The 14,698-nt window shown below is 46.5% G+C and overlaps 1 protein-coding gene across 1 annotated transcript; it reads left to right on the top strand.

The window, feature by feature from the left end:
• The first annotated feature begins 287 nt into the window (after positions 1 to 287).
• LOC125645176 (uncharacterized) lies at positions 288 to 7,467 on the top strand. The gene is made up of 2 exons (XM_048870362.2): positions 288 to 1,020; positions 5,139 to 7,467. The coding sequence occupies exons 1-2, from the start codon at positions 304 to 306 to the stop codon at positions 6,687 to 6,689; spliced, it is 2,268 nt and encodes a 755-aa protein (XP_048726319.2). The 5' UTR covers positions 288 to 303; the 3' UTR covers positions 6,690 to 7,467.
• The last annotated feature ends 7,231 nt before the right edge of the window (positions 7,468 to 14,698 follow it).

The raw sequence follows: 14,698 nt of genomic DNA, 5'->3' as shown, positions 1-14,698 counted from the left end.
ATGCAACTAAGTATATTAATCAACGTCATACATTCTTTTGTGTATCTTTTTGCTGTAGCAGTGTGTAATGCTTAGGGGGGAGAAATATAATAAAAGGAGAAGGTGGAAGGCGGGGGGCAGAATCGCCCATCTCAGCTGACCAGCCTGCTTTCTTGCATAAAGCTGTGTTCTGTCTCATCATTGAACTGCCACAACTGGCGCCCAAACGTGGGGCCCTCAGCACTCACCTCGCCCGGCAAGGGTTTCAGACGCGTCACTCATCCGCTTCGTGGATCCCGGTGAGTATTTTTCATTGTGGTAAGTATGGGAAGCTCCCTCTCTGCTTTGCAAGTGCAACACCGCAATGAGCTGCAGTATTTGCTGCGTAAGGCTCAGCATGACTGCCCGGCTCGAGCACTTACTCTCCTGCTACAGGAGGTGCGTGCCCAGTGCCCGTGGTATCCTGAAGCCGGAAGCCTTAAGCTAGCGGACTGGGAGCGATTGGGCCAGACATTGCACGAAGAGCCTCGGGCGCCCGTGCAGGCTTTACATGCCTGGCACCTCTGTCGCGACGCAATACTGCGTGTCACCTCGGATAGGCCCTCTTTCACGAGGCTGGTGCTCTCGCCACGCCCGTCGGCTCCTGTAGCCATCCCCGTTGCAGCTATCCCCCCTTCTACTGATACAACCCAGCGTGTCACTTCGGAAAGACCCTCTCCCGTACCCACAGCCCCCCCTCTCCCTGCCTTGCCCCCAGTGTCTTCATTACCACCGCCTCCCTTGCCTTCCCCACCGGAGCCAGTGCGTGATCACCCTCCCTCCGTGGGGCCCCATGCTCCGGGGCCCCCCGGAGGGTCATCTGCATCTGCTCAGAAGCTTTCGCTGGTGCAACAAATGGTTCACGTGGCGAAAGCTCGATCAGATCTTACAGCGGAGGAGCTGGCTGATCTGCTCTCAGTTTGCCCGGTGACCTGGCAGAATGATGACCAGGGCAACCCCGTGGGCACCTGGACCACTTTGTCATACTCGGTGGTTAGAGAGGTGAGGAAAGCAATTCGTGAGTTTGGCCTGACTAGCACTTTTGTGCGTGGTCTTGTTGAAGGGATAGGTACTGGGTACTCCCTAGTCCCTGAGGATTGGAAAACGCTGCTGCGCATGATGTTATCACCTAGTCAGTATGTTATTTGGCTTAGTGAGTTTCGGCAGATGGCAGAACGCCAAGCTCAGATACACGCGGGGGCTATCATATATGATCAGTTGGTAGGGGAGGGCCAGTTTGCTACTATTCAAATGCAGTCTCAACTCCCTCAGGCCATTTTCCCCATTATTTCCACCTGTGCCCAACATGCTTTCAAGAAGATCCCGGATTCAGGCAAGCCTACCAAAAGCTTTGTCAGTATCCGTCAGGGTGCCTCAGAGTCCTTTTTGGATTTTACTAACAGATTGCATGAGGCTATCCTCCGGCAGGTGGATAACACTGAGGCAGCTCACGAGCTCCTGTTAAAATTGGCAGTTGAAAATGCAAACGAGGATTGCCGCCGTGCTCTCCAGGCAGCACAAGCCTCTGGTATTTTAGAGCTCTCAGACATGCTGCGGGCGTGCCAGAACATTGGCACACATGCCCACAAGGCTGGAGTTCTGGCTGCCGCCCTCAGAAAAACTGGGAAGGAGGGGAAGCGTTGTTACCGCTGTGGTAAGGAGGGTCATTTTCAGCGGGAGTGCCGCTCATCTAAGGCACCAGCCCGACCCTCAAAGAAGTGCCCCAAGTGTGGGAAAGGTTATCACTGGGCTAATCAGTGTCGTAGCGGGTCGGGAAACCGCGCGACGGGTCCCCCCCGAACCCAGGGCCAAACGGGGGTGTTTCCCACTCAGACAACAGCTCCTCTGCCTTAAAATCCATAGACTCTATGAGGGCAGCGACTGCTGGAAGTGCAGGGCTTGATTTGATCATGAAGGAGGACACTGACTTTCGGCTGCCAGGGGAGGTCTGTGCCATACCTACACAGGTGACGGGACCTCTCCCTGCCGGCTTTGTAGGTCTTGTTCTCCCTCGCTCTCATGCTGGAAAACAGGGCTTTTTTGTCATTCCAGGGGTCATTGATGCTGATTACACTGGCATTGTTAAGGTTCAGGTGTGGACTCATCTTCCACAGTCGCTCCCGCGTGGACGGTCAATTGCACAATTGATTTTAGTCCCCTATCAGGTGCCAGCTGCCGAGGATCGAACTCGGGGCGGAGGCGGCTTTGGATCGACGTTGTCTCACTCGCCGTCTCACAGCGCATCTTCTCCACTTGTTGCTCTGACAATGTCAGTCCGCCCCTCGAAACCTCAGTTAACACTTCTCTTAAATGATGTTCCCTTTACAGGGCTGGTGGACACTGGAGCTGACGTTACGGTGATTCGTGATCTGGAGTGGCCGGTTAGTTGGCCTACGGTTCCTTCTAAAGAATTGTGGGGGATCGGGGGTAGTAAACCCGGGCGCCAAAGTTTGTCTTGGGTCACGGTCTCTAAACCGGGAGGCCGTACCCTTGCTACTATCCGCCCTTTTGTGCTCCCTGTCCACCTTAATATTTGGGGCCGTGACTTACTTACAAAGTTGGACACCACCCTCGATATTAACATCTGATGGCCCAAAACCCTCCCTCACCCACCGTGCCCTCCGCATTACCCTTGGTGTGGCAATCCTTAGAGCCCGTATGGATTGACCAGTGGCCCCTCCCTCTAGAAAAGCTAAAAGCACTTCAGTTGCTTGTGCAGCAGCATTTGCAAGCACAGCGACTGGAGAGCTCCACTAGTCCCTGGAACACCCCGGTGTTCGTTATTAAGAAAAAATCGGGTGCTTGGCGACTGTTACATGATTTAAGGGAAATAAATAAACGAATCCAACCTATGGGCCCCTTGCAATTTGGCTTGCCAAATCCAAATTTAATTCCTCAAACCGATCAACTTTGTGTGTTAGATTTAAAAGATTGTTTTTTTACCATCCCCCTTTGCCCTCAAGATCGTGAAAAATTTGCATTTACGGTGCCACAATATAATAATCAGCAACCCTCTCAAAGATATCAGTGGAAGGTCTTGCCCCAGGGAATGCAAAATAGTCCAACCTTGTGTCAGCTTTTTGTGGATCGGGCCCTTGCCCCTTTTCGTGCCCGGTACCCTTCGCTAAAGGTCTACCATTACATGGATGACATTTTGCTAAGTGGTCCCCGGGTCACGGCACAACAGCTTGAATCTTTATCTCAGATTCTCGGCCAAAATGGCCTGTTAGTGGCACCAGAAAAAATCCAACGCTCTTATCCCTACCACTACCTCGGATATAAGGTTTTACAAACCTATGCTGCTCCGGTTCGTCCGGAATTAATTCTACCTCAACCCCTAACCCTTGTTAAATTGCAACAGATCTTGGGTCATTTAAATTGGATTCGGCCCTACTTTCGTCTCCCCACTTCAATGCTGCAGCCGTTGTTTGAGCTCCTCCGTGGAGCCCGGGCACCGGGTGCAGTTATTGCCATCACTGAAAAGCACACTGCCTGCATTCGACAAATCAATGCAGCATTGAGTCAGCAGTTTGTGGACAGACTCCCAGAGGTCCGTCCCTTACGATTGGTTCTTCTTGCCACCCCTCATACGCCAACTGCGGCTCTGTTTGTACCCCGTACAGACACAGCCGTCTCTATTATAGAATGGCTATACCTTTCATCCACCCCTCCTCGAAATATTTATCCGTATTTAGATGCCCTATCTGATCTTGTTCGTAAAGCCCGCCACCGTGCAGTGCAACTCACTGGCACTGATTTAGTTGCCATTGTGCTCCCCTTGTCCCGTACTGAATTTGACTCTTTGTGCCACACCTCCTTGGCCTGGCAGGTTGCTCTTTGTGATTATGTGGGAGAGATTTCTTACAATCCTCCAAAAGATCCTCGCTTGGTCATTACCCAAAAGGTGCCCCTAGTTGTTCATCGTCTTAGCCGCTCTCAACCCATTGTTTCCGCTGTCACTCTTTTTACTGATGGCTCTCCCCACCGAGGTGTAGTCACTTATCAGTTGGGTGACCCCCCTCGTTGGCATTCTCGTTTTACCCTGCCTCAGCGTTCTGCACAGCGTTCAGAATTGGCTGCTGTTATTTTGGCCTTTCAACTTTTTGCTGATTGTCCCTTTAATTTAATTGTGGATACCCATTATGTTTATCAGGTACTTGATCATTTACCCCTTGCCCTCATTACCCCTCAGGTGGATGCAGACCTCCTTCGCCTGTTTTTGTCTTTGCAGCATCTTCTTGCCACTCGTCATTTCCCTTACTTTGTTGCTCATATTCGCAGTCATACCCCTCTACCTGGGCCACTCACTGAGGGCAATGCACGCGCCGATCGCGCGTTACGTGGTCAGGTAAATTCCCTTTTTTCTGACCCCATTGAAAGCCATGCCTTTTTTCATCAGTCTGCCTCTGTTTTGGCCCGGCAGTTTCACATTCCTGCTGATCATGCACGTTCCATTGTTCGTTCCTGCCCCCACTGTGCTGCTGCTGCTCCTACCTTTTCTTATGCCGTTAACCCCCGAGGTACCGCAGCAAATCAGCTGTGGCAAATGGATGTTACTCATGTGCCACAATTCCGCCCCTATTCGTTTTTACATGTTTCCGTTGATACTTATTCGGGCTTCCTTTGGGCAACCCCACAACGTGGGGAAGCCACTAACAAAGTTATTCACCATTTGCTGGCCTGCTTTTCTGTTATGGGTCGCCCCTGCCGAATTAAAACAGATAATGCCCCAGCCTACTGCTCTGCAGCCCTCTCCACCTTTTGTGCCCACTGGGACGTCCGTCTTAAACACGGCATCCCTTATAATTCTACGGGCCAAGCCATTGTTGAACGTGCCAATCGCACACTCAAAACCTTGCTGGACAAACAATTAAAACAAGGGGAGCTGCGTCTCCGAACCTTAGGAGATATTCAACAACAAATGCATATCCTCTTGTTTTCTTTAAATAATTTAACATTGAATGCAGATCAGCAGACCCCTGCGGATCGGCATTTTCACAAATCTGAGGTACTGGAAAGACCGCGTGTCTTTTATCGTCAGCTGCCCGATCCACAGTGGCTGGGCCCAGTACCTCTAATCACTTGGGGTCGGGGATATGCTGCTGTGTCTCTCCCTGCAGGACCGTTGTGGGTTCCAGCTCGGTGTGTGCGACCGGCACTTAAACAACATGGCATGGCACCAGGGACTGTCGAATCCCATACCAGAGTTTCAGCTGACCTTGGAGGAGACCGCGTTGCCCCCCGAGTCGACAACGACGGGACGGAAACGGAGGAGGCGTAGTGTCCCAAACCGGCCCGTGACATGGGGAGCAGTAAAAGCATTGGTCGCCGCGGCCCAACGAAGGCTGGCAGCAGATCAACAGCCAGAGACTCCTGAGACTTTGTTTGTGGCGATTCTTGCCCAAATCACTGCTAATTCTGTGATGATTGTGTGCCTTTTGTGCCTGCTATTTCCTGTAGGGGTTGGCTCGGACGCGCTTCCCCCGCTACGAGCCCGAATGACATATAACATATGGGAAAGATTGGCTTCAATAGCAAATGTTACCCACTTTTGTCTATCTAATTCTGTAGCAGCCGGAGATTTGTTAGGCACATGCCTTATTCCAGTATGTCATCACCCTGAGGAGATGGAGAATAAGACACTGTTCTCTGCTTATGCGAATCTTTCCTCCCAGTATTCTAGCATGGCTAATTGGGGCCCAGCCAACTATACTCTGCCTCGCACGGCTATATCCCTCCACACACCGTACCCGGCCGGGGCTCACAATGTTACTTGTGCGCGTATAGTTAACTGCACTAGTACAAAGGTGCCCTTGGGCTGTCGAAAACTTTCTCAACCCCTTTTAAATTGTTCCCATGCTGTTAATGTTTCATATAATTATGGCCATATCATCCTACCATCAGGATGGTTTTTTACTTGCGGCTCACGCACCTTTAATTATATTCCTGCAAATTTAAGTGATGGCACCCTTTGCTGTCTTAGTAGAATGACCCTTATATTGCCTTTTGCTGGACAAAATCGTAGTAAAAGAAGTGTACCCCTTTCAGATGATTGTATTGCAGATGTTGAGCTTTTTAGTCGTGCTGAGTATACTGCTTTAGCGGCCTCTATTGTTGGGGTCCCCGCGCTTGCCACATATTCAGCCAGAACTTTAAATAACCTGGCATGCTTTGCAGCAAAGGCAATTAATACAACATCCCAGGCTATTGCCTTACTTAACACAGAACAACACGAATTAAGAGATGCAATTTTGGATAACAGAGCAGCCATTGATTTTCTGCTCCTAAAACACCATCTAGGCTGCTCCACATTTCAGCACATGTGTTGCTTTAATTTAACTGATAATAGTCGCTCTATAGAAACTAGACTGGCTGAATTGGCCAATCTTACAACACACATACGCCAAGATCTGGGGTTTGAGGGCTTTTGGAATTGGCTTACAGGTTGGCTGCCCTCTCTAGAATGGCTGCGACAGCTTTTTGGTTATTTTGTGTTTGTAATCATTGGGCTTATTTTTTGCTGCTGCTGTGTACAATGTATTCCTTCCTTGTTAAGATTTTGTGAAATTTTGCCCTGGAAAGCTCCCCAAGTTATGTCCTTGTCTGTCTGGGAGTTAAATAGCATGACAAAACAAATTGACGGCTACAATGAGATGGCCAATTATCATTAAATAAAAAACGGGGGGATGAAGGGTTCATGTTTAGCTACTCCACCTGGAAGCAGGCAGGGCACACCTTGACTGTTTTGTAGAAGCAATGCACACATTGCTCTATCCAAGGACAAGGGCTAGATATGAACCATGAAAACTTGATTGTTGGGACAGTAACTGCGGGAGGCTTTCTTAGCCTGGGCTCAAGGCCTGAGAACCAGGATTGTAGTAGCTAAAAGATGCAACTAAGTATATTAATCAACGTCATACATTCTTTTGTGTATCTTTTTGCTGTAGCAGTGTGTAATGCTTAGGGGGGAGAAATATAATAAAAGGAGAAGGTGGAAGGCGGGGGGCAGAATCGCCCATCTCAGCTGACCAGCCTGCTTTCTTGCATAAAGCTGTGTTCTGTCTCATCATTGAACTGCCACAACAATGAAGGGTTCATGTTTAGCTACTCCACCTGGAAGCAGGCAGGGCACACCTTGACTGTTTTGTAGAAGCAATGCACACATTGCTCTATCCAAGGACAAGGGCTAGATATGAACCATGAAAACTTGATTGTTGGGACAGTAACTGCGGGAGGCTTTCTTAGCCTGGGCTCAAGGCCTGAGAACCAGGATTGTAGTAGCTAAAAGATGCAACTAAGTATATTAATCAACGTCATACATTCTTTTGTGTATCTTTTTGCTGTAGCAGTGTGTAATGCTTAGGGGGGAGAAATATAATAAAAGGAGAAGGTGGAAGGCGGGGGGCAGAATCGCCCATCTCAGCTGACCAGCCTGCTTTCTTGCATAAAGCTGTGTTCTGTCTCATCATTGAACTGCCACAGGAATGTGTAAATATGGCCTCTGCAGTGCCCCTGTTCCACGGGTCATCTTGGGCAGTGGTTCTCAAACTAGGGCTGCCACTTGTTCATGGAAAGCCCTTGACGGGCCGGGCCGGTTTGTTTACCTGCTGCGTCTGCAGGTTCTGCCGATCGCGGCTCCCACTGGACGTGGTTCGCCGCTGCAGGCCAATGGGGGCTGCGGGAAGCGGCGCGGGCTGAGGGATGTGCTGGCCGCCCTTCCTGCAGCCCACATTCACCTGGAGTGGTGAACTGCAGCCAGTGGGAGCCACGATTGGCCGAACCTGCAGACGCGGCAGGTAAACAAACCGGCCCGGCCCGCCAGGGGCTTTCCCTGAACAAGCAGCGGCCCTAGTTTGAGAACCACTGATCTAGGGAAAGTTATTCCATTAATGGCTGAATGAAGCAAAGAATTAGACTGAAGGTTGCATAGAATTCTTCTGTTCTCAGTGGAGGAATACAGCCAGTGTTACAACCTACCTCGGTCTGGCTTAATAAAACATACTATTTCTGCTCATTGTCATGGGTCCATTTGTTATGTGTTTGTACAGAGGGGCCTCAGTCTGGCTGAGGCCTCTAAGTCTGTTGGAATAGATATGTTTAATGGATGATTAATACTTAAGTAGCAATGGAATTGTTCCCTTTGTCTTTAATGGGAATTGGACTGAACCTATAGGGTGAAATTAAATCCAGCAGAGGCCTTGTGCAGGCTCTCTTCATGGGAGTTTCAGAGTAACAGCCGTCTTAGTCTGTATTTGCAAAAAGAAAAGGAGTACTTGTGGCACCTTAGAGACTAACCAATTTATTTGAGCATAAGCTTTCGTGAGCTACAGCTCACTTCATTGGATGCATACTGTGGAAATTGCATGAAACAATGTTTCATAATGTCTGTGTATATAATGTCTTCTGCAGTTTCCACAGTATGCATCCGATGAAGTAAGCTGTAGCTCACGAAAGCTTATGCTCAAATAAATTGGTTAGTCTCTAAGGTGCCACAAGTACTCCTTTTCTTCATGGGAGTTAAATCTCACGTAAACCCTCCAAATTAAGTGTGCGCAAGTCAAACCTCACCCCTGTGTCAAGGGCTATCAAAAAACCCATGTGTGCAATTAAGTTGTAGCACCCCTCCCTCCATGTAGCAAGGTCGTCACCACACTCTGTTGATCTGTAACTTTCCTGCCAAAAACTGAGTAAAGAGACCTTTTAAAAACAGACGAAACTCTTCTTGTTAAGGTTATTCTAGTACCCAATTCTTCTTTTCCTATAATCTGTATTGGCACAGACATACTATGTGGGAATACCTCCTTTTCTCCTCTTTATTGTGTTTGTTACAGCACTTTGTGTTGTGTTGGGATCCATTTAAATGGCAGGTGTTTTTATAATGACATTTTGAATAGAATAATAACTTAGTTTTAAAGATTTATTTTTCAATCGAGCACTGGAATTTGCATAAAATGTAACATTTACACAATGCCATCTGACTCCATGGCACATCATATTCACCAACCATGTGATAGAACTTGTATTACTTTATAGCCTCTAGACTGTGTAGTTAGAAAGGTCACCTGCTGTTTGGAAAAGCACTTAATTACTGCAGTACTGTAATTTGGAATAATTCGTTCCTTTTTTGAAAACATACCATTACCTGCAATTGTTGCTGCATATTTGAAGACATTTTAATTAAAAATATGATATGTTCTTCTACTTCCCGCAAAATGCCCTTTACATTGAATTTGGTAGTACTTTATTTCAATAACAGACCTGTATTATGCAGTTCTGTTTAATCTCTTTATTCAAAATGATGGCTGAAAATAGTTATTTTTCCACCTTAACTCTAAGTAATTTAAGGAAGTGGCACAAACACTGAAACACAAGAACTAGAAGAGCTAGGAGCCAGATCTTCAGCAGGTGTGATGAATTTGCTTAGCACCTGTTCATGACAAGCAAGAGACAACCAGTGCATTTACGGTTGAAGATGAATGTGTCCAAAATTCAAAAATGAGGTGGCTGATGATTGACAATAAGGTTATGATTATTAACTCTGTTCTCCATTTTCAGCATGAGCTATTGGCCACTGCTGTGATACTTTCTTGTATACAGTATATTGTAAAAGAAAAGAGAATGCAGCAGAATACATTTTTAAGGGTATGTCTTCACTACCCACCGGATCGGCGGGCAGCGATCGAACCAGCGGGGATTGATTTATCGCGTCTAGTCTAGACACAATAAATTGACCCCCGAGTGCTCTCTCTCGACTCCTGTACTCCAGCACCACGAGAGGCGCAGGCAGAGTCGACGGAGGAGTGGCAGCAGTCAACTCACTGCGGTGGAGACACCATGGTAAGTTGATCTAAGTATGTCGACTTCAGCTACATTATTCACGTAGCTGAAGTTGCGTAACTTAGCTCGATCCCCCCTAATGTAGACCAGGGCTAACAATACGTTGTAGTTCAGTAGTGGCTTTCCAATGGAAGATCTCAAAGCACTGTCTTACTCATGTGAATAGTTTGTCTCAAGATTTGGCCCTAACCAGTCAGATTTTATTTTGAGAACACTGAGTGTTTTGACACTGTGTAGCTGTAAATGGCCCATGGGCGTTCTTCTTTTTCATTCATATGGCATGGGGGCTTTCTCTGGGCCATATTTCTCACTGCAATTCAAAACATGGGCCCTAATTCAGGAAAGCACATGCCTAAATCCATTCCTATCCAGGACTGCACTCAAGCCTATGTAAATGCCAAGCCACACTGATGTTAATGGGAGTTTGCCATTGATCTCAGCAGAGCCAGTATTTTGCCCTCTGGTAGATATGGCAATTTCCAGCAATATATTGGAAGGCTTTGTTGTATCGAGCTTGTGTATTATTGTGGGTTGGGATAGCATATAACTTTTCTAGGGGGCAGATGGGAGACCTGGGAGTTCAAAAGACTATACTAAAAACGTGCCAGACAAGTATGGACTTTTGGGACAATGAGTGTTAAGTGTATTTTCTGGGAAATACCTAGGGAGAGGTTAATGCAAATTCCCAACCTCAGGTTACGCAAAACCCCAGTCTTTTGAAGCTATGCCCTGAGGAGAGAGTCATTGTCTGCTGATTACTTATTATATAGCAGTGGTTCTCAAAATTTTTTTTGCAAACCACTTGAGGGTCTCAGTGGACTACTTAATCTTTCCAAATGTTGTTTGTACCATTAGCTAACAATTGTAAAGCGCTTTGGATAAAAGCGCTGTATTAAAGAAAAACACCTTAATAATAATGTTTTTTGTTCTACAAATAAAAGCACACAACTCATATTAAAATATCAGTAGTCTTATCTTTCTAATGGAATGGATATGCCCTCTCTCCTCCACTGCGGCAGCCACAGAGGAGAGACTCGGAAGGAGCGGAAGTCTCTCTCTCTCTCTCGCTCTCTCTCTCTGTTCCCCCCCCGCTCCCCGCCACAGCAGCCCCTGAGCTGGGGCTGGGAAGGAGGAGGGGGGTCTCTTCGTTGCCACAGCAGCCACAGAGATGAGGCTGGGGGAAGGAGGGCCATCTCTCCCTGGCAGCTGCAGCCCTGGAGCTGGGGAAAGTCACCTCTTTCTCTGGCTGCCGCAGCCCTGCACATCCCAAATTCCCTCCCACCCCCTCTTCTTACCCCACTGCCCCCTCCCACCTACCCTCTATTTCCCCCAAGGCCACCACCTCACCTTACATGTGCATCGTCTCTAGGATCCAGGCACCTAATTAGTGGAGTCATGCCTGCGCGGCTCCACTACTTAGATAGGAAGCCCTTCATTCTCTCGTGTGCAGCTGCCCAGGTGTGCACCTTAGAGGGAACTATCCGCAGACCACCTGAACAGAGCTCGTGTACACTGGTGGTCTGTGGACCAGTTTGAGAACCTCTGTTATGTAGGCTATAGCCAGGATCAAAGACCCAAGCTGTCTGAAGAAACACCTGATCTGCCCAGTCTCTGTCTGGTTCTAAGAGAGATGAACTTGTAAACACCGGGAAGACCCAGTTGTGGCTTTTGAAGGGCTAAAACCTACCAAAGCCTGAGGTTGGAGTTGGGGTGATCGCTGGTAAACTTTTTAGCACCCATGTAGGTTCTTCTATTGTTTTACTTTGTTTTCTCTGTAAAGCTTTCACTTTAAGAATAAATGTGCTTGCTTAGAAGGAGCAAGGTTTAAACTTGTTGCTGCAGGCATTACATAGGGCATAGCCCTTAGAGAAAGCAAAGTGCAGGCGCTGGTCTTTAGGCAGTCTGGCTTGCTGGGGATATCCCAATGTAAGGCAGGGAGCTATGCAGCCTCAAAATCCCCAGTCTAGAGGGATTTAGAGTAGCAGCCGTGTTAGTCTGTACCCACAAAAAGAAAAGGAGGATTTGTGGCACCTTAGAGACTAACAAATTTATTTGAGCATAAGCTTTTGTGAGCTACAGCTCACTTCATCGGATGCATGCAGTGGAAAATACAGTGGGGAGATTTTATATACACAGAGAACATGAAACAGGGGGTGTTACCATACACACTGTAATGAGAGTGATCAGGTAAGGTGAGCTATTATCAGCGAGGAGTGGGGGTAACACACAAAAAAAGCTTTTGTAGTGATAATCAAGGTGGGCAATTTCCAGCAGTTGACAAGAACGTCTGAGGAACAGTGGAGGAGAGGGAATAAACATGGGGAAATAGTTTTACTTTGTGTAATGACACATCCACTCCCAGTCTCTATTCAGGCCCAATTTAATGGTATCCAGTTTGCAAATTAATTCCAATTCAGCAGTCCCTCGTTGGAGTCTGTTTTTGAAGTTTTTTTGTTGAAGAATTGCGACTTTGAGGTCTGTAATCGAGTGACCAGAGAGATTGACGTGTTCTCTGACTGGTTTTTGAATGTTATAATTCTTGACACCTGATTTATGTCCATTTATTCTTTTATGTAGAGACTGTCCAGTTTGGCCAATGTACATGGCAGAGGGGCATTGCTGGCACATGATGGCATATATCACATTGGTAGATGTGTAGGTGAGCAAGCCTCTGATCTTGTGGCTGATGTGATTAGGCCCTATGATGGTATTCCCTGAATAGGTATGTGGACACAGTTGGCAATGGGCTTTGTTGCAAGGGTAGGTTCCTGGGTTAGTGTTTTTGTTGTGTGGTGTATGGTTGCTGGTGAGTATTTGCTTCAGGTTTGGGAGTGAGTCCTGGCTCTCCACCCAAGAGAAGTGATGTCTGGGAGCCAGAAGCCTAAAGTGAGTGCCCTTGGTGGACCATGGAGGGGAAATACAGGGCCTGAAACTATGACACAGTTGAGCTCTCTAAACACATGCTTCAAATTATCTTCAAAAGGGATATTTTGGAGCATTATCACTGCTGGTTCCTGACCATCTTGCTTGGCTTTCAAACATTCTGCAAACCCCTTGAATGGTACCATGAGGGCCTGGTTAATGGGGTAATAGGTGGTATTATAGCAAGCAAATTAAGATCTAAGTATAACAGAGAAACATAGCCGTTTCCCACTTTTGACTCAACTTAGATTGCTATATTCTGTAATGTTATTAAATGCTGTCTTGTACAACACATTGTATTTACCTGGAAAAGCGACCAAGAGGGTATGCTAAGAAATGCCCAGGAGCAATGTGCAAACATTGCCAACGCATTAGAAGAAAACTGATACTAGCATTCATTGTTACTACAAGGGATATTACGCATGTGGGAGGAGTACCATGAGCCATCTAGTACTCAGTGAATACTCAGGCCACATTCTTGTCAATAAAACATATTGCCATAATGGAATGGAACATCCACCTAGCAATCCCAACACACAAAGGGGGAAATATCCCTTTTCCAAATGTACATTCCATGCCCTTCCGGGCATGCATTTAAGAATAAAGGTTCAAACTTTCTTCTGGTAGAAATGCCTCACAGCTTTATTGACTTCAGTGTAGTTGCGCCAAATTCTCTGCTGGTATAAATTGGTACTGTAGCCAAATAACATGGTGAGAACCATAGAATTGGGATATTTGCCATGTTAAATTGTACTGAAGTGTGTCATTTTTAAGGTAACTGAGCATTAGCTGAATACTAAGCATTTTTCTCTCAGTATATTTCATTATAGTAAGCAAAAGTATACCTGAGCTACATACAGTAGTTAAATTTACCACTGTATTTATGGTCCTTCCTCTTCTCACTCTATTGTAAACACCACAGCACAATGAACATCTGATTTTCAATGATAAGGAGAGAATCTGAGTGGGTGGGGGGGAATAGCTTAATGTAAATAACAAAAGCATCCTGGGAAAGACCATTTTTCATTTATTTGGATTTACAAAAAAAAGCAAGCAAGCCTACTTCCAACTCTAGGGACTTGTAAGAGTGATTTTAAAAACAAAAAAAAAAATCAATGAGGGGAAAAAAAACCATCAGTAACCCCACAAAGTACAGCAAGAAGGGAATAACTGTGTGGCATAAAGAAGATGAAAGGAATTCATGCTTTCCCCATATATACATCAACTGCCTTCTTAAAAAACAGGAGGCTGGCAGCGCACCCAAAGGTTAGGTTAGTTTTTTGCTTGGTTGGTGTTCTCTTAGGTGACAGAGTTGACATTTTCCCTTTATCTTTACAAGGAGGCAGTTACGTTATTCCCCTTGGTATCCCAGTTCTTGTCTGCTCTTGCATATTTATTCATCCTTCATCTTTAGGGATAATTCCAACCGGAGAGATTATAGTGTTGGTTTACATGTCTTCCTCCACTGTCACAGAGAGGACCATAGCACAGAGAGCTGTTCACCACTGAAACCAGATAGCAGAAGTTTGTTTGACTATGAAATATAATGTGTCTAAAAACAGTCACATTTCAGATGCCAGTAGCATAATGGAAGATGAGTATCAATGCTAACCAGTGAGGAGAGACCCCTTCTGTTCATCACCTGAGATTATTCTAACACATACTTCTACTCAAAGAGTCCCAGGGGATGTAAACAATCTATGACTCATGCAGCTTGCAGCTGCAGTGTATTTTGTGAAATCACTTACTGTATTAATAATGCAGAAGCAATTAGTTTTTGGAAATCCAAGGCTTTATGTATGCTGTGTACACTAGAAATAACTCTTGCGTGTAATTCCCCTGGGTCTAACAGTGCTGTTATGCAAGGTGGGATCGATACTGTAATGTAAGCAAGGTCTGAATGAATTCTCCCCTGACAGCC

This window comes from Caretta caretta, chromosome 11 (assembly GCF_965140235.1).
Source record: "Caretta caretta isolate rCarCar2 chromosome 11, rCarCar1.hap1, whole genome shotgun sequence".
Lineage (NCBI taxonomy): Eukaryota > Metazoa > Chordata > Testudines > Cheloniidae > Caretta > Caretta caretta.
The sequence above is the reverse complement of the archived record's forward strand: the minus strand, read 5'-3'. Positions and strand labels throughout refer to the sequence as shown.

Excerpts from the sequence above, each read along its gene's own strand:
- LOC125645176 (XM_048870362.2), top strand. The coding sequence starts at position 304 with ATGGGAAGCTCCCTCTCTGCTTTGCAAGTGCAACACCGCAATGAGCTG. Across the intron at positions 1,021-5,138 it reads CATACTCGGTGGTTAGAGAG|GACCGTTGTGGGTTCCAGCT; the intron begins GTGAGGAAAGCA and ends CTCTCCCTGCAG.